At 35.5% G+C, this 25,922-nt stretch overlaps 1 protein-coding gene across 3 annotated transcripts in view; it reads right to left on the bottom strand.

The window, feature by feature from the left end:
• PKN2 (protein kinase N2) overlaps nucleotides 1-25,344 on the bottom strand; it is a 124,893-nt gene extending 99,549 nt beyond the window's left edge. For all 3 annotated transcript variants that reach the window (XM_079724424.1, XM_079724426.1, XM_079724425.1), the window contains exon 1: nucleotides 25,256-25,344. In XM_079724424.1, coding sequence (XP_079580550.1) covers nucleotides 25,256-25,303 — 48 coding nt within the window. In that variant the 5' untranslated portion in view covers nucleotides 25,304-25,344. The remainder of the gene's footprint in view (nucleotides 1-25,255) is intronic.
• Nucleotides 25,345-25,922: the final 578 nt, after the last annotated feature.

Genomic DNA, 25,922 nt, shown 5'->3' with positions numbered 1-25,922 from the left:
TTCCTATAAAGTAGTGGCTCAGATCTAAGTTCACAGAAGCATTATCTACTTTAATATAACTTTTTAAAAAATTTTAGTCATGTTATCTTAAAAAACATAATTTTAAGCCACTAAAGTATATGTAAAACAGAAGTAACTTTTTTTTTTTTTTTTTTTTTTTTGCGGTACGCGGGCCTCTCACTGTTGTGGCCTCTCCAGTTGCGGAGCACAGGCTCCAGACGTGCAGGCTCAGCGGCCATGGCTCACGGGCCTAGCCGCTCCGCGGCATGTGGGATCTTCCTGGACCGGGGCACGAACCCATGTCCCCTGCATCGGCCGGCGGACTCTCAACCACTGCGCCACCAGGGAAGCCCAGAAATAACTTTTTAAACCAATAATGTGTCACAAAAGTTTACTCATCTTAGCAATAGAATTATGAAGGCACAGGAAAAAGAAGTAGGTTAAAAATAATTTCTCCACATTGTATCCATTTTCTTACCAGGCCTACACATATATAAATATACCAAGTATAATAATTTTATAAACCAACCAAATCATAAATATGTTTATATTAGAACTGTAGAGGGCAATGAAAGAAAATTACATAAAACACAGTTCCTTCCTCCTCAAATTTTGATTACCATTCCTCAAACCTCATTTTAATCCAATAGGTTTGAAATTATGGAGATTTCATCTCTCTACTTCCTAAGCAATAAAAATGATCACATTTCTATCTACAAGTGTAGTGTTTTACAAGCATTCTAGAAGTATATACATTTTATTAAAATGCCTTGTATATCCAAAGTAATAACTTAAAACATCTATGATTTAATCACTTCATTAATATGGAAATCATTGTTTCAGCTCAATCATATCTCCTATTTAGTATTACTAAAATTATTATTGGTAAAAATGACATCTCAATTAAAAAATATAGTTAAAAATCATACCTATTTTAATAGCATGTGCAAATCTCAGGCTCTCACATGCTTCCAACACAGAAACACTTTTCACAACCAAAACTATCCATAATGATTAAGCAAAGGTAGGATATTAAAGGCAACAGAGAGAGAGAGAGATTATGAATAAGAAAACCGAAATTCTAGTCATGGTTCTGTCACTGATTTGCTATAAGACCCATGGCAAATTTTTAAATTGTGTTTCAATATTTTTTTCTAAAACAGTCATTTAGCTCTAATTTTAACTCAAACTTTACATTATATCCATTATGAATCCTATAAACAACTTTTGTTGTCATGATGATTTCGGATTGTATGCTTCCTTTTTCCCCCCATTCATTATCTAAGTTTAGCAGGAAGTCCCAATATCCCTGTATAATTACTTAACGTGTATCTTTCCTTCCACAATTTAAGTTCCCTGAGAGAAGGAAGTATATTTGATCACTATTAAACATTTTGATCCTTCTTTTATGACCAGGCCCCAGAATAATGCTTCGAATACAGAAAGTGCTCAGTCAATATTTGTTGAATGGAGAAATGGCTGCTCAAAGTTGACATACTGAGTGAGAAGTAATACCTGAGAGAAAAAGAAGAAGAAGAAAAAAAAAAAGAATCATACTAACCACTAAAGTCATCTGGTACAGGAATAAGGAGTACTACATATTTCAAGAAAGAGTCAAACTTTCTATGTATGTTATGTAAATCAGGCAGCAAAATGTGACATACACTACATAAATGTAATTTCTAAAAACAATGTTAAAAATCAATGCTTCCTATGTTTAAAGGGTTAAGAATACTTTATTTGGAAAATATACTTCATTCCCCATTGATGAGACATTAAAATATGACTGAATACATAATAAAAGAAAACTACATTTTAATCACAATTTAAAATTGGTAACTTTGAAGTATGACTTGATATCGTATTACAACACATTAGGTCACATTCTCCAAAGTGAAGAACCAACTTTTCCACTGGTATAAGGAGCACCCCAAAGGAAAATAAACAGTCACAATAAGACTTCAAGCTATCTTATTCTTTACTACCAAATAGAACAGAGTTTATAAAATGACATGTTCCATTATGGGTGGGGTTAGATAACAAAAACCTACAGAGAACCAGTCAATAACCATAACTAGTTTCCTTATATCTATTCACATTAACACAAGAACTACAGGTTAGACAGGCTGAACCACAAAAAAACAGTTAGAGGATAACAGGTAGGCTATAACTGAAGATCTATAGAATGTCACTAAGGCATTATGTATAAAGGAAACACTTAATAACAATAATAATAATTTGAAATTCCCCTCCCCCACTCCAGGTTGTCAATCAGCATTAGTGTTAGTCATGCTACTGAATGTAACCAAATGGCAATAACTTTTGTTCCCATATACTGTCCAATAAGCTGGATTTCCTTCAAATATACAAAACAAGTAAAAATGCATCAAAAGAAAAATATAAGAACAATTACTGACCCAAGTACTATAGTAATTCAAAAGTAAATTATTCATGGATTACTTTTGCCATTATCTAGAGCACTCTAGGGTAAACAAATGTGAAATGTTAGAGTTGCTTTCCCTCAATATTTTGGTTAAAAAAATACAACCAGGTAGAATTCAGCATGGACAATAAGCAAATGAAAAACTACCAAACCTCTGTCAGGAGATGCAGTTAAAATAATGAGATATTTTTCATACCAAAATGAATTATTTCTCTCCCAGGCATTTACCCAAGAACAATAAAAGCATAAATCCACTGAAATACTTGCACACAAATGTTCATAGCAGCTTTATTTGTAATAATCAAAACTTGGCAATGACCCAAATATCCATGTACAGGTAGATGGATAAACAAATTGTGGTATATCCATACAATGGAATATTACTCAGCAATAAACAGGAACAAACTATTGCTATATACAAAAGCATGGTAGAATCTCAAAAATCACTATGTGGAGTGTACGAAGTTATGTTTTAAAAAAAAGTACACACTGTAAGATCCTTTCATGTAAAACTCTAGAAAATGCAAATGAATCTATAGTGATAGAAAGCAGTTTTCTAGGCCTGGGAATTGGGGAAGACGGTGTAATGGCAAGATTACAAAGGGACACAAAGAAACTTCAGGGAGTGATAGACATGTTCACTGTTGATTGCAGTAATGGTCTCATGAGTGTAGAGGTGTGCCAAAACTTATCAAATTGTGTATTTTAAATATGTACAGTTTATTGAATGTCAATTAGATTTCATTAAAGAAAGGGTTTTTTTTAAAAAAAAGAGAAAGCCTTTTTAATTATCTTATTCCCTATTGTAGACATGGTCATATTTTCCTTTTATTAAATTCAAGGTTGTTCATTAAAAATCTCTACTCAAGTTAGGATATCTTGGTTCTAGTCTCAGCTCCCTTACTTAGTGATGGCAGACAAATCACTTAACCTCTCTGGGTCTCATTTTTCTTATCTGTAAAATGAGTTTAGGCTAAGTTGATATATGCCCATCTCACTTAATATTCTGTGGATCTATAGACTAGTAGCCTCAGCTTTTTATCATATTATATTGTTCCAAGAATTCTATAGTAAATCAAGTCACATCTGTGATGGGAGAAAATGTTTATTATAAAATTCAACAGTAAACCTCTATAATTGTTTAAAATATTAAAATATAAACTATATAGTGAAAAGAGCATCGGTTTAGATTTAGATAGAGCTAGTTTCAAATTCCAGTTGGGCTAACTTGCTATGTAACATGAACAAGTAATTTTATTTCTCTATGCCTATACAATATACAATAGCCAAGATATGGAAGCAACTCAAGTACCCATCAATAGATGAATGGATAAAGAAGATGAGGGGTGTGTGTGTGTGTGTGTGTGTGTGTGTGTGTGTGTACATATATATATATTTAATGGAATATTACTCAGTCATTAAAAAAAATGAAATCTTCCCATTTTGACTACATGAATGGACCTAGACGGTATTATTCTAAGTGAAATAAGACAGAGGAGAACAAATACTATGTGATTTCACCCATATGTGGAATCTAAAAAATAAAACAAATGAACAAACAACAAAATGGAAACAGAGTTATAGATACAGAAAGCCAACAGGTGGTTGCCAGACGGGAGGGGGTGAAGGGGAGGAAAAAAATAGGTGAGGGAGATTAAGAAGTACAAACTTCCAGCTGCAAAATAAATGAGTCATAGGTATGAAATGTACAATTTGGGGAATATCATCAATAACTATGTAATATCTTTGTATGGTGACATATCCTGACTAGACTTATTGCAGTGATCATTTGAAATGTACAGAAATACCAAAGCACTATGTTGTGTAACAAGAACTACCATAGTGTTATAGGTCAATTATATTTTCAAAAACAAGCAAATGAACTCATAGAAAAAGAGATCGGATTTGTGGTTACCAGAGGTGAGGGGTGGAAGGAGAGGGAAAAGTTATTTTAAAAAGTTATAAAACTATTTGCATGCTTTAGACTTTATTGTAATACATGAAATAATTACCATATTATTAGCATAAATTAAAACAACTACCACTTTAAAAAGTATCTCTCACTATACATTTTAAAAGACAAGAATTTGGTTACTCATGATGATGAGGAAGGTTAGACAAGAATACTTATTGAGTGCCCACTAAGTATCAGGCACATAAAATAATAAATGCTTTATTTCATGTAATCTACATAAATAAACCAAGAAAGCAGAAAGGGGATAAGGAGTGCTGGAAGGTAGGGTGGGAAGTACTGCTACTTTTATATAAGACAATCAAGGAAATGCTCTCTCTCTCATAAGGTATTATTTAACAGGGACTTTAGTATATTTTAATTCATAAATCATTTTTCTACTCAAAATATCACTGCATCAGTAGCCAAAGATTTCCCCGGCTAAACAATTTAAGAAGTCATCCCTTTAAATTGGTGTATGCATGAACAGAATACAAAATATTTCAAACACCATGCTGCAAGTTAAATTCCCCCAAAGAAAAGATCCAACAACTATTAAACAGAAAAAGTTTTCAACTGAAACTACGATACCTCGTGAAAACTAAGCATTTGAGAGCTTTCATTTGCTTTTCTCTTAGCTCTTTGAGTTAAAATATCTTTCATCATATGAGAAAGAAGTCATAAGTGACTAAAAAACTTTTAAGTGGTGAAATCTGCATATTCCAAGTAAAAGGAGTAAATATGATATAAAGGAAAGCTATTTTTTAAAAAATAGGCTTTATCAGTGTTAGGTTCACAGCAAAATTGTGTCGAAGTTCATAAAGATATTTTTTAAAAGTTTACATTCTTTACATCTTTTTGGCTGTTGACCTCAAAGAATAAAAGCAGCACAATGCCTTATTTCTCAAGCTGTTGACAAAAGTTTAGAACCAGCAAATGTATCAAGGCCAATTTCAATTTTTAAATAATGTGCCTGTTAAAACAGAAAAAAAAAAAAACCCAAGAAACATAATTTTGGGCAGCCTTCTAAATGAAAAATAGGAAGTTTTATTTAATTTCCCCTGCCTGCATGCATTTGGTTCCCATTATCCCACTCTCCTAGAACATCTTTTTCTCTTAATAAAATTCTACCTATCCCTTGAGCCAGTTTAAATTTCACCTGCTCCCTAAAGTTTATCTTAAAGTGACCACTCCCTTCTCTGAAGTCCTATAGCAACTACCTGTACAACTCACTTAGAAATTGCGTGTGACCTCCAGTCATCTCTTCCATTGCTATCCTGAAATATAATTTCAATCTTGGACCTGTAACTATTCATGAGATGGTCTTAGCAACTCAATTTAGTTCTAGAGCACCACTGTCAGTGAATAGTCCCTAACCACATGCAGCTGTGTATATTTAAATTTAAATTAAACTAAAAAGACAGTTCCTCAGTTGCACTAGCCACAATTTACATACGGCCAGTAGTTACTATATAGGGCAATAAACAAAATGATATATAACATTTCTACCATCCTAGGAAGTATTACTGAAGAATGCTCTTCTAAAGGGTAGTGGCCAGGTCCAATGTTCATTTGTATATACCACAGTTCTTAACATAGTACCTGGATATGGTAGGCACTTCAATATTTGATTTAATAAAGACAAATTACTGTAGTGAAAGAGATGGTCCTACAAGCATGTCTTGTTTGATTAGAAGTCTTTTAAGAATTTAAACAAATATTTTAAAATTTAGAGTATATCTCCCTGCAAAAAGGCAGTGAGAGCCCATATGGAAACAACCACAGCCAAGAAATGATTGACACCAGCTGCTTTTATACTTGTCGATTCCACATTGTGTGTATGTTCCCTACATTCACCTGCTTCACTATTTTGTTACTTGCCTAGATCCTGAAGGCATGTTAGTTGCGACGTCTGCTCTATATTCTATGGACATTTAAAAATTATTTTTTGGGCTTCCCTGGTGGCACAGTGGTTGAGAATCCGCCTGTCAATGCAGGGGACACAGGTTCAAGCCCTGGTCTGGGAAGATCCCGCATGCCACACAGTAACTAAGCCCGTGAGCCACAAATACTGAGCCCGCGTGCTGCAACTACTGAAGCCTGTGCACCTAGATCCTTTGCTCCGCAACAAGAGAAGCCACCACAACGAGCACCCACTGCAACGAAGAGTAGCCCCCACTTGCCGCAACTAGAGAAAGCCCGCGCGCAGCAACGAAGACCCAATGCATCCAAAAATAAATAAATAAAATTTTTTAAAAATTATTTTTTATTAACTAATATAAGAATTAATTTTGATCAGTTTTCTAAAGCTATAAATAGTGTACTTTAAATTGAATGGCTCCAGTTTGATACATAATCCTTTCAACAATGCAAGCCCTTAAGTAAACTGTTCTTTTTACATAAACGAAAGGTTCTGAATAAGAAATTTTCATACGGTGTCTAGTTGGCAATGCCTGAATCATAAGAATTAATCGCCTTTCAGGGAGAGCCTCTCAAATACATGTCTTAATAATGTAACTTTTGAAATTAATTTTTTTAAAACGTTCCTTTGGGGACTACTGAAACAAAGAGAATGTGTCTATTTTAACTTCACAATAATACCAAAATTCATTTGCTCAAATATGATTACAGCAGTAGGTACACAATGGCATTCCTACTGACTGAATTAATGAATTATATCCTTGCCTAGATATGAAAAAACTTGTTGCAAGTATCATCAGATAAAAACAAAATGTTAGTGTTCAAATAGTGAAATAGTGAACTGTGAAATACTGGTTTTATAACTCTTTCCTGAACTAAATATTTGTTATTTGTTTTTTTGCTATTTGTAGGTGTTTTATGGTATCTACATACACTAGATTTTAAAAATTATCTACTTTCCTCAGCTTCAGCCACTTCTCATTATCACACCAGCTCTTTATCTGTAACTGCAGAAAGCCAAGTTATTAACAGAAAAACAAGTTTCTGTTTTACAAAGAGGTGGAATGTGAACTGGTATCCTTTCTTAGCTCAACTCCAATAATTAAGCCTAAAAGGATATCTTTTCCAGAGTTGCTTATTGTCAGTATCACTCCCTTCTCTTTCTACAAGATCAGAACAAACAACAGCCTAAGTTTTTGCTCCTTAATACTAGTTCTAACTAAAAATTGTTTTTAAACTAATGCAATAACAGTTAAAAGCTCTGATATGGAAAAAGTCATTTGATAGATTTTTTAAAATTAGATTAGATCAATTTCCTTTTACTTCTGAAAAGAAATACATGAACCATTATTCTAAGAAATGAGGAATTTTATTTTTGGCTTACAGTCTTTCAAATAAGATACTCATGGAATTAATAAAAAGTTTTAAAAATTACTTTTAAAATGCTAGATTTAAATGAGCTCTCAAGCTCAAGCACTTATTCAGCAATTAAAATAATTTCTAAACATAGCCAGCAGGTTCAAAAACAGTTTCATGCATTTTAAAATATCCTGTGATACATTTTTAAAAAGTAATCTAAAAAGATAAGTCGAGAAACTGGTATTAATAAAAACACACAACACAGAGTAATAAAGGGAATGCTACACACACACACACACACACACACACCACCTGCCCCTCCAGTTCTCTAAGATGGTATTTGAGGTTGTCAGCAAAAAAAAAAGCTTCATCTAATTTCAGTGATAGTAAAAATGCTTAAGAATACAGTACAGAATTTCTAGCTAACAATACTCTATAGTATATTAGAAAGTAGCTAAGAGAGATCTTATGAAGTTCTCATCACAAGAAAAGAAAACTTGTGACTATGTGTGATGATGATGTTAACTAGATTTGTTGTGATAATCTTTTAGCGACATATACATGTATCAAATCGTTATGCTGTATACCTAAAACTATTACAATGTTATACTGCAATTACATCCTGATTAAAAAATAAAATTTAAAATACAGAATTTCTAGAATAAGTTGTTTTAAGATCTCAACATGAAGAAACTGGACAAATTACTACTAATCATCGTTTGCTGTCTTCTACACCTGAGATCAATTAAACTCCAACTCCTAAAAGCAAACACAACACATACTCTCCTAAGAGAATAATGGACATAAAATATGATTTCAAACTCAGTCTACTTTCCTGTAAATCTCTGATATATACACTTTACATATTTTAATATATTAAACTTCTAAGACATTGTTTTACTTCACTTGAAAACCCATTTAACATTCATTCAGCACAAAGTACTTTAATACTTTCCAGTTAGTGTGAACCCAAACCTCTTGACTCACTGCAAAAAATGTCTTTAAACAGACATAATTCTTTTCTAAACAAAACTAAAACATTTCTTTATTCAAATATAAATAAAAATATTTCCATAATCCACAAGAAACTTTTCTGTCTTCCTTAAATTCAAGGTATTAAAATAAGCATTCATTATATAGCACTGTTCAATAGAACTTTCTGTGATGATCGAAATGTTCTATATATCAATGCTACCCATATGGCAGTCACTAGCCACATGTGGCTACTGAGCACTTAAAATGTGGCTAATGTGAATGAAGAATTAAATTTTAAATTTTATTTAATTTCAATTAAGTTAAACTTTAATAGCTACATGTGACTAGTGGCTACTGCACTGAACAACAGTTATACCCTACCAAATGATCACAACTAGGTACAATACCTCAGTGCAATATATATTAAAAGAAGAGCATCAAAGGAAGCAACCCAAGTGTCCATTAATGGATGAATAAACAAAATGTGGTATATACATACGATGGAATATTATTCAGGCTTTAAAAGGAAGGAAATTCATGCTATAACAAAGATGGACCTTGAAGACATTAAGCTAAGTGAAATAAGCCAGTCACAAAAAGATATACACAGCATGATTTCACTTATACGTCAAATTCATAGCGACAGAAAGTAGAAGAGTTTTTGCCAGGACCTGAGGAAAGGGGGTAGTGAGAAGTTAATGTTTAATGGGTACAGTTTCAGCTTTCCAAGATGAAAAGAGTTCTACAGATGGATGGTGGTAATAGTTGTACAACACGGTGGATGTACTTAATGCCACTGAGCTATACACTTAAAAATGCTTACCATGGTAAATGTTATGTGCATTTTACCACAATTAAAAAACTTTTTTAAAAGCATCATAATCTGACCAAATAAGTACTTCTGATAAAAGAGCTAACTGGAAATCTAAAGTCACCAAAAAAGGAAATACAGTGCTTTTTTTTACAGAAGAAAACATCAGATTTGCTGAAAAAAAGTTATAGTAACCCCATTAGGAATCAAGTTGTATTACATTATCCCACTATAGCCAAGAGCTGAGCATTTTACTTCTACAGGATCTAGGTGGACAGAGAATATTGTCTTTTTTAAGAAGGCACAAGGTTAGACAGAGTAAAGTCAAAGCTGAATTGCAAAGTATTGATACTTAGTGTTTTGTTGTTTGGTTTGGTTTGGTTTTAGGCACTGGCAATAGAGCTGGCCTTGAGCGAGTCACATATTGAGCAACAAGAAAAATAAAACCCAGAAATACATTCAATTAACTGTATAGCTATTTTTAACTTCCTTAGAAGAAAAGATGAACTCTATTTTAGTGGTAGGACATAATAAAAGTACAGTTCTCAGATTGTAAAGAGCATAGCAAGGAAAAACTAGGGTAGGGATGAGAATACTACCACTAATAAGAAATTACTTAGGCACAAGAAAGGGGGATAAAATTAATGTAGATAACAAAAACAAATAGATCATCCTTTTTCTCACAAATCTATCTGAATGTATTTAGGCCCAAATGCTATGATCACTAGAAGTGTTAACATGTTAAAACAAAATATTTTAGGAAAGTTATTAGATGCTCAAGTGGAAAAGGGCTTATAAAATGAAGTTTATTCTAAGGTGTTTTTTTTTTTTTTTTTTTTTTTTTTTTTTTTTCCGGTACGCGGGCCTCTCACTGTTGTGGCCTCTCCCGTTGCGGAGCACGGGCTCCAGACGCGCAGGCTCAGCAGCCATGGCTCACGGGCCCAGCCGCTCTGCGGCATGTGGGATCCTCCCGGACCGGGGCACGAACTCGCGTCCCCTGCCTCGGCAGGCGGACTCTCAACCACTGCGCCACCAGGGAAGCCCTCTAAGGTGTTTTAAAAACTTTTTTATTTAAAGCAGTTTATAAGATATTTGCCCCCACAAACTAGAAATAAGTGCAGACTAAATTTTAACATCAGAGAGATATATATTATTCCTTTACAAGATATAAAATGAGTAATTTTTCAGTGCACTAATATGTCTCATGCATATAAAATACTCACTTTGCAAGTCGATATTGTGGGTAACATGATTGGCCTATTTTAACATATATAATTTATAAATATAGAAAACATCATTCAACTTCATTAGTAATAAATTCTTTAAATGATTTTTAAATTATGTATGAACTTTAAACCATGATAAACTCTCCAGAAGTTACACACTACTACTGCTGGAATCATTATGCCTCTACAATATTTTTATGTTATAGAAATTCTACAAAGGATTTTGATACTACCGTGAATACTCACAACTAGGTGGCAAACTATATATTGCCTTTATAGCTGTTCTGTTCTCTTGAAAAAAAAAATGACATTCATTTTTAAAATAGCTTTAAAAATGTTAACCATTTTTTAAGCATAGTAAAGAAAAAGATTACAACTTTAAAAGTTAATAAAACTAGAATTGTATAGAGTACTAAAATGAGGGACAGGAGTCAGAAGATAACGGTTTAGGTTAAAGCAGGCATTGGCTGAGTAAACATGAACACCTGTAAACTGGGTATAATAATTCCTCCCTATGCCTAACTAAAAGGGTCATCTTAAGAATCAACTGAAATAATACATATAAAAGTGCTTTATAACTCAAAAATGCTTCACAAACATAGAGTGATATTGCTATTAGTAATATTACTCATATTTTTTCAACATCTTCCTTTATTTTGTATGAGGTAACCAACCAACACCAGTTTCATTTCTATAATTACCATTACAGTACAGTAAAATAAAGAGTATCTGCCATCTTGCTAACTTCAAAGAAAAGGAAAGGAAAGGTCCACTTTTTTTTTTTTTTAAGATTTAGTGAAGTGGTTTTTTCTAGGGATTTGATAAGTAAGAATTTTACTTTAGATCTGATATTTAAGATTTCCAATCCTTAAAAGGACAAACCAAAACTAAGTGTAGAATTTTGTATAGAGTTTTATGAGGTTTTAACACAACGAAAACATACACCAGAACAAAAATTTATAGTAAAATGAACTCTCCTGATGCTGGACTGCAAAGACAAGGTTTCCATAGCAACAAAATGAAAAGTCAATTATCCTAACCAATAAGCAACAAACAACTGGACATTTACTATAACTTACACATCAAAGGTCAAACATATTCAATTAGAGTTGATATTATTTATTAATATTCAGAAGTATATTACCACAAGTCTGTTTCTCCAGTGCTGAAATGTGAGGGACCATTTTGGAATTTGCAGATATATAATCTTAGTTCAAATTTATAAAAAGTCCAAAAGCCTCTAGGAAAGGACAAAATAAGGATCTGAACTTATTTAAACTGCTTCATGAAATCTCTGAATTGTTCTATTGCTCAATATTTACAATGCGCATTTTTTGCATGACAAATAACAGACTCTTAAATGAAAGCTCAATCCTAGAAGTTCATCATTTATCAAACTATCATTTTCTTATTATTCTTACACACATAACTTCAGCATACTGATAATTTAAATTAAGACAATCATGGAAATACGCACATCTTTCAGATAGCTATCCTCATTATATCCTCTATGAAGCAAAAGAGGAAAGAAAAGAGGGGAAAACAACCTATGAAGTATGATCAGTTCTCTAGATCTCTTATGCCCAACTTCAGCCAGCCTGTCAACCACAAAACTTAAATATTTAACTTAAAGAAAAATGAAGTAATCCTAAAACATAAACCTGCAGGGGAAGGATTACTGTTTATTATATACCAGGAACTTTATGTACATCATTTAAAAAAATACATCAGGGAAATGCAAATCAAAACCACAATGAGATATCACTTCACACCGGTCAGAATGGCTATCATCAAAAAGAACACAAATAACAAAAGACAGAAAAAGAAAAATATCGTATGATACTGCTTACATGCAGAATCTAAACAAACAAAAAAATGATACAAATGAAATTATTTACAAAACAGAAACAGACCCACAGACTTAGAGAACTAACTTATGGTTACCAGGGTGGAAGGGTGTGGGGGAGGGAGAGTTAGGGAGTTTGGGATTGACATGTACAAGCTGCTATATTTAAAATGGATAACCAACAAGGACCTACTGTATAGTGCAGAGAACTCTGCTCAATATTATGCATCAATCTAAATGGGAAAAGAATTTGAAAAAGAATAGATACATGTATATTTATAACTGAATCACTTTGCTGTACACCTGAAACACAACATTGTTAATCAACTATATTCCAACATAAAATAAATTTCAAACAAACAAATGCTGGCAAGGATGTGGAGAAAAGGGAACCCTCATACACTGTTGGTGGGAATGTAAATTGGTGCAGCCACTGTGGAAAACAGTATGGAGGTTTCTCAAAAAACTAAAAATTGAACTACACAAGACCCAGTAATTCCACTCCTGGGTATGTATCCGAAAAAAACAAAAACACTAATTCTAAAAGATACATACACCCCAGTGTTCATAGCAGCATTATTTACCATTGCCAAGATATGCAAACTACCTAAGTGTCCATCCACAGATGAATGGATAAAGAAGCTGTGGTATATATACAATGGACTACTACTCAGCCATAAAAAAGAATGAAATTTTGCCATTTGCAGCAACATGGATAGACTTGGAGGGTATTATGCTAAGTGAAATAAGTCAGACAAAGACAAACACTGTATGATATCACTTACATGTGGAATATAAAAAATACAACAAACTAGTGAATATAACAAAAAAGAAGCAGACTCACTGACATAGAGAACAAATTAGTGGTTACCAGTGGGGAGAGGGGAGGAGGTAGGGGCAATATAGGGGTAGGGGATTAAGAGGTACAAACTATTATGTATAAAATAAACTACAAGGATATACTGTACAACATAGGGAATATAGCCAATATTTTATAATAACTATAAATGAAGTATAACCTTTAAAAAGTGTAAATCACTATATTGTACACCTGTAACTTACATAATATTGCACATCAACTATACTTCAATTAAAAAGAAACCTTACAATAGCCCTGAGCCAGAAATTATCACCATTTTTATAAGAAAATTTGCCTCATGGAGCTAAATAACCCACAAAGTCAGACAGCTAATTTGTGCTAAATATGGGATTTAAACCTAGATCTGTATGATTTCAAAACTTTACCTACTAGACTGGTGATGTCAACTAGGCCTTAAAATTATTGATCAGTAAATTTCCAAAAAGAAATTTGGCAGATATATATAAGATTACTGATTTATTATTTTGCCAGTTAGAATATAACTATCAATTATTCTAATCATTTCTTAAAAGAGTACATTTTGACATCAAGAATGGAAGGATATAAAGAGAAGCAGAAACAGCAAAATCTCAGAATGGAGCACAGTCCACATCTCTACTTATAAACTGGCAACTTTATATAGACATACACAGAATACATACTCATACAACATTGTCCTTCGGGTGAAAATATCATCATGAACAGCACTGGTCCATGACCTACTAGTTGTAACATGCTTAAGTATCTTCAAAAAAAAATGCATACTTTTAAAACTCAACGCTTCCTTTTCTTTATGTACCAAACTGATAATGCATCAAGAATTGATAGGGTCAAGTGTCTTTATTGTCACAGGCACTTCTAACTGACAGGCTCATTAGTAGATAAAAGAATACTTTCCCTCTCCTCAAGGCTCCCAAGAGAACAGAAAATGAGATAACTTTTACTGATACAGCAAGAAGTAAGTTTTGCTGTTTACAAGTATACCTGTTTTCTAAGGAGGACTGATTCTTTTAATATATAAGGTCTTGTTTGATGAACACTTGAGGAACTTGGCTCTGCCTTTTGAGAGGAAGAATTTGAGGGAACTGAACTGTTCTTCTTTAGGGAGAGAAGAATTTGGAGTTTTGATGGCAAATAAGAAAGAAAGGATTGAAGAATAGACCTGAAGTTGAGGAGAGAGGAGCCAACCATGGGACATGAAACTGGGTATACTATGGGGGAGAGGACTAAGTGAAATATAAGTATCTTTGCTGAAACCAATTAAGTTGTTACATGCCTATAAACATGTGTAGAAACAGAAACCCAGGAAGCATAGGGTGCCCTGAGAATTTAAGTGCTTCCCACCAGGAAAACAAATCTTGGGGAGACTTAGGATTTCCATAGGCCATAAGATTGTGGGTTCAAGCCTATCCTACCTAGAGCTTGAAAGTAAGATCTGTCCTTCAGATCAACTAGCTAGTCATCAAGAATAATCCTAATGAAAAAGCAAACATTGGCATTGTTGAGAGAGAAGTAATGATATAAAATAAGAGATGCTGCACAAAGTGAAAGGCTAGGTTAAGAACTTGAGCAGACAGGAGATAGGGGGTGGTTACTGGAGTGGGGTGAGTCTGGGAAAAGGAGGAGCAGAGAAAAATGCCAAAAGAAGAAAGAGAAACTATAGTATATGGGTTAAGAGGAATTTGTCCTCTCAAGTCAAAGAGCATCTTGGTTCATGCCAATTATGTGACCATGGAGGTTATTTCCTTTAAACTTTTGATTTCTTGCCTATAAAGTAGAGATAATAGTCCAAATTCAGTAGAATTGTCTTAAGGATTCAGTGAAATAACATCAATATAAATTAGTTATAATTTGTTTTTAATAATATAAAAAATTGTTATTTTTATTATTACTTGCTTCAGTTGTATCTAGACTTTGTTCCTTCTGCCAGTAGAAAATTCTCGGTCTGAGATGAGGAACTAAATTATTACGACTAAAGGTAATAAACTTAAAATCATGTACGTGTCAAGTGGCCCTACCCAAAGAAAAATGACGCGATGCAGTTCTGCTCCCTCAAAGAGACCATAACAAAACAGGAAAAAAGTTTTAGGTAATAAACTTAAACTCTGGGGACTTTTAGACATGAGCCTGTTATTTATTCAACAGACACTAACAAGTAGCTACTATGTACAAGTTGCTCTGCTAAGAACTAAAGGCGTAAAGGTGAAGACAGGACATATAGTTCTTTTTGTCAAAGATTTTAAGCATTCAACACAGCAGAGAAAATGAGGCAGGATGCAAACAACTATGGTGCAATACAATGTATGGTAAAAGTCATGAGATAGAAAATATCCTACGTAAGTTTTGAGGAGACATTATACATGACTTGGGGAAAATAAGAAAAAAAATTAAAAAGCAGATCTAAACTAGGCCCTAAAGAAACATTCCAGTTGAAAAAATAAAACAATAAAATACAGACAGAATATAGGTGAGGAAAAATCACTAATCATGCTGTGCCTAAAAAATAGGCTGTTTGCATGAAAAGAGTTAAGAATTAAAAGGTATTTTGGGGGGCTTCCCTGGTGGCGCAGTGGTTGAGAGTCCACCTGCCGATGCAGGGGACAGGGGTTTGACCGGATCCTCCGGTCCGGGAGGATCCCATGTGCCGCGGAGCGGCTAGGCCCGTGAGCCATGGCCACTGGGCCTACGCGTCCGGAGCCTGTGCTCCGCAACGGGAGAGGCCACAGCGGTGAGAGGCCCACGTAACACACACACACACACACACACACAAAAAAGGTATTTTGGGGGGCTTCCCTGGTGGCACAGTGGTTAAGAATCACCTGCCAATGCAGAGGACACGGGTTCAAGCCCTGGTCCGGGAAGATCCCACATGCTGTGGAGCAACTAAGCCCGTGTGACACAACTACTGAGCCTACGCTCTAGAACCCACAAGCCACAACCACTGAGCCTGCATGCCACAACTACTGAAGCCCGTGTGCCTAGAGCCCATGCTCCGCAACAAGAGTATCCACTGCAATGAGAATCAACGAGGAGCAGCCCCTGCTCGCCGCAACTAGAGAAAGCCCGCGAGCAGCAATGAAGACCCAATGCAGCCAAAAATTAATTAATTAATTAATTAAAAGAAAAAAAAAGAAAGAAAATCCTCCACAGGATTGCCTTTGCACCTGCGTCAAAAATAAATTAAAGGGCTTCCCTGGTGGCGCAGTGGTTGAGAGTCCGCCTGCCGATGCAGGGGACACAGGTTCGTGCCCCAGTCCGGGAAGATCCCACATGCCGCAGAGCGGCTGGGCCCGTGAGCCATGGCCGCTGAGCCTGCGTGTCCGGAGCCTGTGCTCCGCAACGGGAGAGGCCACAACAGTGAGAGGCCCGCGTACCGCAAAAAAAAATAAATAAAATAAAAATTAATTAATTAATTAATTAATTAAAAAGAAAAAAAGGTATTCTGGGGCCACGGCAATGACAGCTTTCAGCCCTGAGCTAAGGAATTAGGACTGTATCTCACAAGCAGTCAGGAGTCACTGAATGCTACAGACAACTTCTGAATCTAGCAGCTATACATAGTCTAAACAAAAACAGAATGAGACTGAAAAAGTAGAGGTGGAATATCAAGATATTGTAATCATCCAAATGATAATGAGAGCCCAAACTTGGGCAGTGGCAAAGCAATGAATGAATTCAATTTACATAAACAGAAGAATCAACTGAGGAGGCTGAGACAGCAGTCAAATGAAAGTGACCAGCAGATCTTTCTAACACGGGCAACAAGAGAAAGAATGATCACTTTCAGAAATACAGCCAAGTCAGATGTAGTAAACGGGTCATAGAATTAGTCATAGAAATCAGTCATTTATTTATTAAGCATTATTTATTCAGGCATATTTCAAGTGAAAGCCATATGTCAGGTGCTAGGGGCATAAAACTGAGTAAGACATAGTTCCTGTCCTGAAAGTGGGAGACACACATATAATTTAACAATTAACTGCCATATTGGATGATATATTCAATCACAGGAGCTGCAAAATGAGAAGTAGGCTAATTTGCCAATGGATCAAAATGCTACATGACCAATCACTAAATTTACTTATTTATTAAAAATGTACCTTAAGCAAAAGTCTTCTTGATTATATGATATGAATATATTTATATATTCAACAAAAACATTTTTCTTAGTGGAATTTTAAGGAGTGCCCAATTAGTCAAAAGTTTTTTAGGCATACCATCAATAAATTTAACAAAAATTAAATTTAAATTTTCTTTCATCAACAGATATCACAGCAATGGCAAGAACTGCATCTAGGATTCCAGGTTTGTAAATACCAGTAAATTCTGCAAGAGATGATTATTTTCTATCTTATATCCAGTATTAAACCTGATCAGCTACAGCACTTTATTGACAAGCTATGCATATAACTGAATAACCAATTCACATAATTCTAGACTTGGAATATATTGTCCTTCAAATGAAAGAATAAAATATTAATAATTAGTAATAGTAATAAATTTGCACTGAAAAGATATGGAATGGGAAAATAAGCAACTGATGAACTATTTACATAGATAATTTACACTATTTATTTCTAAATTTACCCTTTGAGTCAAATAACATTTGAGTGCCTAGTATGTGTTAAACAATACAATATTTTATACAACTTCCTATAGTTGTTCCTGTGGATACTTTGTAAATCCATGAGTCATAAACTGTATAACTTTACCCTTTCTATACCAAGCCTAGACTAGATATTAAGTGCAGGCCTGCTGATCACAATGATGTAAATGATTTTCAATATTTACCAAAAAGGTAAAACACTTAAAACTGTCCCTCCCACAAACCCCCAAAAGAAAGTGAAAAGACAAGTTACAAACTGAGATAAGACATTCACAATACACACAAAGGATTTATATGAGGAATATAAAGAACTCTTATAAATCAATTTTAAAAACACAGAAAAATAGGCAAGACTCATGAACAGAAATTTCACTGAAGAGGAAACATAAAAGGCCAGTAAACATTAAAAAAAAAATGTTCTACATCAGTGATGATCAGGAAAATGCAAATCAAGACCATTTGATGAGATCGCATTTTACACTCTTCTGATTTGTAAAAATTAAAAGACAATAGCAAATGTCAGAAAGGATGGATGACCAAGGGATCTTTTATCTCTTACCTGCTGACATGACTATAAATTGGCACAACCACACTGCAAGCTGGGCATTACCCTGTGAGGCAACAATTCTACATCTGGCTATATAATTAATAGAAACTTACATATATGCAATAAGAAAGAATGCACAGAACATCCATAGTATCATCGTTCACAATTACAAAAACCAGAAAATAAATAAATGCCCAACAAGGAAAAGTCAGTGGATAAATATCCAAATAACCAATAAGGGGAGAGCTGAATATTTTACTCATTGAAATATCACACAGCAATTAAAATGAGTGATTACAGGGGCTTCCCTGGTGGCGCAGTGGTTAAGAGTCCGTCTGCCGATGCAGAGGACACGGGTTCGTGCCCCGGTTCGGGAGGATCCCACATGCCGCGGAGCGGCTGGGCCCGTGAGCCATGGCCGCTGGGCCTGTGCGTCCGGAGCCTGTGCTCCGCAACGGGAGGCCACAACAGTGAGAGGCCCGCATACCAAAAAAAAAAAAAAAAAAAAAAAATGAGTGATTACAGCAACATACAATAATATGGTTAAATCAGCAATAATTAGTGAAAAATCAAGTTTGGAGAGATTATATTGAACACAATTATATAAAAACTAAAATAAAAGATATAACTTTTAGAATTGTATATCCAACAAAACTAAATGCAAAGAAAGAATGAACACAGGACTCTGGATGATGGTTACTTTGGATGACAAGAAGGTGGAGGAAGGGGGATGGAATGAAGAAAAACCATGTATAGGTTAAGTTCCTAGCTTTTAGGGGGAGTTGGGGAGTGAGTGGTGGTCCCTGGGTGTTTATTACAATGATATATGGATGGATAATGATTAATCCAAACCAGTGTACCTAAGGTTTAATAAATGGGAAAAAAAAACTCTGAAAATTTAATGAAATTTGTTCAATGAAAATTCTGAAACAGACAAAAAAAGCACCTCCTTAGAGAATCTCTAAGGAAACAACTATAGGAAAGGGAAAACAATATGATTAATTGTAAAATATATGATATTTAGCATATGTATTGGGTGGTAGTATATTTTCTATAATCTAAAATAAATTCTAAATTCTATAATAACAACTTTCCAATAAATTATGATGTTTGTAAGCCAGGGCAGTAAAGCTTCAACCAATTAGAAAAAGTAAACATTGCCAAGTTCCTAAAATAGATTAATCCTAATAACAGTATATATTATGTAATTCTTGTCTATCAGTTCATCTCTATAACATGACACCAACAGTTACCTTCAAATCTAAGGTATTTATCATCAAATACACTCCTCCCAGGCTTTCCTGTTCTTCATTTTTAACAGACAATATTTATGTATATATTACACAAATTTAATTTTTCTGAAATTGTGAAAAACTGAATGTGACAACAGAGCTAGTTTCAAATAAGATTTCATTAGATAAAATTAAGAGAAACTAGACATGTATCAAAATAAATGTTCTCTATTTCTGCTTTTCTAAGATATTATAAGTTTACTTTTTCATTAGTATGTTTTTCTCAGGCAAGATTTTAAGTATCTTTTCCGCGGGCCTCTCACTGTTGTGGCCTCTCCCGCTGCGGAGCACAGGCTCCGGACGCGCAGGCTCAGCGGCCATGGCTCACGGGCCCAGCCGCTCCGCGGCACGTGGGATACCGCCAGACCGGGGCACGAACCCGCGTCCCCTGCATCGGCAGGCGGACCCCCCAACCACTGCGCCACCAGGGAAGCCCCTTAAGTATCTTTTTAAAGCTTTTAACTAGTTTCGACTTTCTTTGTTGCCAAGTTTGAACTCTGCTGCATACCAAAAGTTATTCGTATTAAATGTTACATGATTTCTGTCATACTCTAATTAGAGTAAAATTGGTTTTTGAAATACAGTAGACATTTGACAATTGTTCAACAGAGTACACAGTACTAGAAAATGATGCAAAATTAACTACTCTGTTCAAATATCATATATGCTTCTGGACGTAACATTATTTTAAGTGATATTCATCTCTCTATTAACTAGAGATGATCGAAAAACATGATAATTTTAGAGCCATCATTTTATAATACTAGTTTCAGCACAAAGACTTACTCAAAATAAAAATATTGTGAGATAAAAAAGTCAATAAAGCTAGTTTGATCCACTTATCTAGAACTAGTGGCAATTTTTTTTTAACCTACAGCTATTTCTATCTTACAACTCTATGAACCTCATTTCTCTTTACAATTCTAATAAGTAAAACAGGATACAGAAGGGAGGAAAAATATCAAATCAGTATGTTGTATACCTTAAAATCACACGTTGTATGTCAAATATATCTCAATTTTTTTACAAAAGGGAGGAAAAAGAGGAAATGGACTCAAATGCCATGGGACTTATAAGTTGGAAAAGCTTGTCAATTACTCTGATAGAACTATGAGCACCTTCTATTTTCTTTGATGCTTTTCTGCATTTTCCAGATTTTCTAGAATACACTTGTATTACATTGATAATCTGAAAAAAAAACCTGTAAAATGTGTCTTACCCATCTACCTACTTTCTCATGCTACATTCCCCCAACTCATGCTAGTCTTAATCCTCCCAACACAGACACCTTCTACGTTCCAGTATCACTGCAAAATTAGATGCCACCTCCTAATTTCCCATCAAATGTGTAAAATAAGAGGGTGCTGTATGTAGGTATAACATAACTAGTGAAGAAATCCCTTTTGAACTTTTTAAGGGAATATTTTTGGGTCAAGGGATTAGAAATGTAAATTAAAGAAAACTAAGTAATTTCTTAAGTCAATGATCATAGTCAACTTTTAGCAGTCAAGACATTTCTCATCCTAGGTAACAAATGGAGCCTTCTCATCAATGTACTGTGTACCTACTCAGTGCCAAACACATAGCTTGGTTACATAGCTTAAAATTTTAAAGCAAAGTTTATTTTATGGACAGTCTACAGAGAAACGTGAAATCTTCTGGAAGGTTTTGGGTGAACATCTGACAACTTTCATCAGAAACATTAATTGTTAAATGAAGAAAATCTGCAAAAATGTTATTGTACTCTTATTCTTTGTAGAATGTTATACCTTATTTGCAATAATAAAGCACTGTTAAATTATAGACTACCAAATAAAATGTGGAAATCACTTTTCCTTGTCAGAGAGGAACCTAACAAGTAGTATAAAGTTTATATTAAAGTTAACTCTGGTTAACTACATTTTGGGCCAATTTTTAGAAAGTTCACACATTTACAATATTGGAATGCAAAACATTTATGGGTCCACATATTACAAAATGGTGTAGTGGAAAAGACATAAATCCAAATTCAAACTCAGACTTACATTGTGAACATAAATGACTGACTTTAACTATTCCTGAACTTAGTTTCCTGATCTATAAAATGGAAATAACAACACTCACTTTATTGGATTGTTTTAAAGATTACATAAGGTACACAGGGTACCAAGTACAATGTCTAACATACAGCACATAATCAATAAACATTATTTGTACTCTCCTCTGGAAAGTGAAAGCCATATCCTGTCATCTTTATGCCCTCCAATATACCTTTGGTGTATTATACTCAATAAAGGTTTCTTGAAATGAATCCCTGTAACTTAAGACCGGCTACCTCAACCTTCCACTTGAGCAAGTCACCTCTACCTAAATAAATTCTGCTGAGAATGGAATTCAAGATTCCCAAGACTTTATTAGCTATTTTGATGAAGATGAATATCCGATAATCAACAAGGTAACTTTATAAGTATGCTACTCAATATTTGGGTCTGCACTCTACAAAACTACTGTTGTAGCCAACATTTTCATTTTGAGATTCTTTATAGTTTTCATTAACTCAGTTTCCTTGAAAATAAACTTTAATTTCTTTGGCCTCATGAAAGTATCACACTCATTTTCCCACTACACTTAAAATAAAAAAGAGAACTTGACATAACAAGTTAATTACAAGAGATAAAAATTATAAATTGCCAACTAAGTTTGTGTTTTTTAACAGCCTATTTTTATTTTTACCACAGCAAATATTCTTCCTTACACATTGAAGCCTCTAGCCTTCAAAGTTTGTGTATACTTTATTAATGATTCCTTGTTGAATGTCTCCTAAATTACTAACAAGAGTTAGAAACATTACATTATATAGAAATATTACAACAATTAACAAGACTGTGGTTTCAGATTTTCTTTGTCTTTCCACAATCAAAAGTTATTAATAAGCCAATTCCACCTCAAGTAAAGTATTTCAAATTCTGCCATATAATTCAAAAAATAATTTTTTACATGTTGGATATACAATGTTTCTAAATAAGTATAAATTTCATTAAAAGAAGTTGTAACATGTAACTTTCAGAGTGAGAAAAGATATGGCAAGGTAACAATTTCAACTAAACAATTTAATAACTTGCTACACAAATTACTATTTAATTACTTAAAATCTGTACGGCAGAAAAGCATTAAGAAACTCACATTAAATAACTTTTAAATTTCAATAAATTCAAACAACTCAGAAGGCCTCCAAACAAGTTTGATAAATATCTGGTTACTATATTCTAGTTTAATGACCCAATGAAATAATAAAATGTTTGAACAGATGCATATACTTGGTGAAGCAAATTTTATCATGGTTCATCTTGAGTGCTGATATAAATAATATTTTCAATTATTTTAATAAACATGATAAAGTCCAAATGCAATAACTTTTATTAGAATTGGGAGTCAAATACACCAAGAAAAATGTCCTGGATATACATGACAACCTAAAATGTAACACTTATTAAAAACTATTCTTTTTCTGGAGGGGGTTACATTTTAGTTTATTTAAAAGTCTAACTTTAGATTGGACGTTCCCCTAGTTTGGTCCCATTTTTTAAATACTCATATTTAAATATTCCTATTTATTTGACTTGCTTCTTTGTTATTGTAAAAAAATGGTTTTATTAAAAGCCCCTAAATGTTATATTTTAATATACATGAAAATATATTTTCACATTCAGTACCAAAATAAGAGTTTTTTATGTCAACTTTCTATAAAATACAAATAAGGATACCAAATACTTTATGATTCTGAAGCCACTCCACTCAAGGAAAAATTCTCCTGCTATTTTCATGGCTTTTTTTCAGTCAGAAGTAAAATATGCTTTTCAAATTTCAAGACTAGGAAATGGAAAGCATTTCTGATGTGCCTCAAACTTCATTTCAAAAGCTCACGTAAAGTAATAAAACAATAAATTCCATTCATTTAGCAAATTGTTATGCTACAAGGCTTCCTTAGAAAAGGCTAAGAGTAATTAAAACACTATATAGCAACATGTTCAATAATATGAAATTCAGCCTTGCATTTCCAAAGGATTCCAAATTTGCAAAAGTGCATTGATATACCTTGTTGAAATCTATTTTGATGGAGGAAATATCGAGTATTATAACAATGCCTTCAAGCTTACATCTAACTGCACAATAAACCAAGCTAATATAGGAATTTATCGAAAATACATTTAAACAGGAAAAAATTTAGAAACAACTGAATTTTGAAATCATCAAGAATGAGCCCTTCAGAGTGTCTAGATTCAGCCTTCTCAAAAAAATTAACTGCCCAACACACAAAAACGAATGTAAGTAGGCTATTTTTTTTTTCTCTTAACTCCCATCTCAATCTTCGAGTAGCTAAAAGACGACCACATTTAAACAAACCAAAATAAGTTTAAGTCAAAGAACAAGCATGAAACTTTAATCCAGATGTAAACATCTCTGGGAAACTCCAAAGTAAAGAAAAATAAACCCAACAAGGTAGCGCACGTACCCTGCACATCAGAGACCTAAACACCAAAATCGTGCCTACATCATCAAATATTTAGCTGGAAAATGGGAAGAATAATATTGCTACTCAACGTGGACTTTAATTAAGGGATCTATTTTGTTCACAGCTTCTGCAAGCATGTGGTGTCCAACATTTTCCCTTAGTCGACTACTTTGCCGTTTGTAAACAACTTCTGTAGTTCTTTTTTTGGTATTCAAACAGGAGGGAAAATGAAAGCCTGAAAAGCATCAGCATCTGAGCTTCCGGATCTGAGCCGGGAGTAGCTGAGAAGGGGACCATGCAACTATCACTTGGTAAAAAAGAAATAAAAGGGTTAGCCCTCAAAATAAAAGAAAGAAATCTAGTCACCTAAAGAGGGTTGGTGAAGTGAAGCCAGCATTTGGTGAGACACTTTTTTTTTTGTTTTTTGTTTTTTCTTTAAAAAAAAAAACTTGTCTGGGGGCTGGAAGTTATGGGGGCGCTCTTTGTGCAGAGTCGGAGGGGAAGGGGAGGGACAAGAAAACAGCTTGGGAGTCATTCAAAGGAGTTTAAGGAGCGGTGTTCGAGGGAAAGGCGGGGCGGGGCCCGGCCCGCAGGAGGTAGGGGGCGCCAGGGGTGTCCGCGGGCGGCTCTGACACCAGGGAGGGGGAGGCGAACTGGCCGCCCCGGGGACCGGGTGAGAGCAGACGCCGGCCGCAGGATGGGGTCCCTCTGGTAGGCAGAGTCAAATTAAGTTGGTGGCAGGCCACGGCTCCGGCGGGAGCAGAGGCTCTGGCTCCAGAAGGAAGGGGCTCCCGAGTGACATCCCCGAGTTTCCTCACTTAGCGGGCTAGGGGCGCGGCGGCCGCACGGCTCCCCGCGGCCCCCTACCCCGCGCCAGACTCTCTCCCTCTGCTCCGCCAGCGCCTTGCGCACGGGCCGCGGCCCTTACCTGCAGCTCCGTGAGCAGAATCTCCCCCCGTTCGGGGTTGGACGCCATTGCGCTCCGCTCTGGACTCCACACCTGGACGCGGCCGCTGCTGGCGGGCGAAGGGAGAAGGCGGGACGGGATCCGGGGTGGGGGGTGAGGAGCGGGGAGAGAAAGAAAAAAACCTAGGGATTCATGGAGGCGCAGCCCCTGCTGGAGGCGCGGCTTATTTCGCCCGGTTCTTGGAGAGCGGCGGGGAGCCGGGACACTCGTAGCGGGCTCCCCCTCGCCGCCGCCCGCCCGCGCTGGACTCTCTTGCTCAGTCGCTGCCTCAGGGCGACGCCAGGAGCCGCCTCGAACCTCTCGGTGCGGGGCTGTGCGGCCGCGGCGGCAGCTCCTCCTGTCGCACCATTTGGCTGTCACCGCGTCGCAAAAGCGGCCTCACTTGGCGGCTGCCAGGGCACGTGACAGCCGCGGCCGCCGCCTCCCGCCGGGCGAAGGAGGTGGGGCGGAGGGGACCCAGAGGGCGGGAGCGGGGCGGGGCGGCTTCCGATCAGGCTCCGCGGCGGGGACTGCCATTGGACCCGGCCAGGGTGAAAAGGGGGAAGCGGACTGTGCTCGCGTCTCCTGGGAAGCGGGAAGAGGAAGAAGAAAACACACGCCCGCTTTCCTCCTTCGTTTAACTGCCCCG

This window comes from Hyperoodon ampullatus (genome assembly GCF_949752795.1).
Source record: "Hyperoodon ampullatus genome assembly, chromosome: 2".
NCBI lineage: Eukaryota > Metazoa > Chordata > Mammalia > Artiodactyla > Ziphiidae > Hyperoodon > Hyperoodon ampullatus.
The sequence above is the reverse complement of the archived record's forward strand: the minus strand, read 5'-3'. Positions and strand labels throughout refer to the sequence as shown.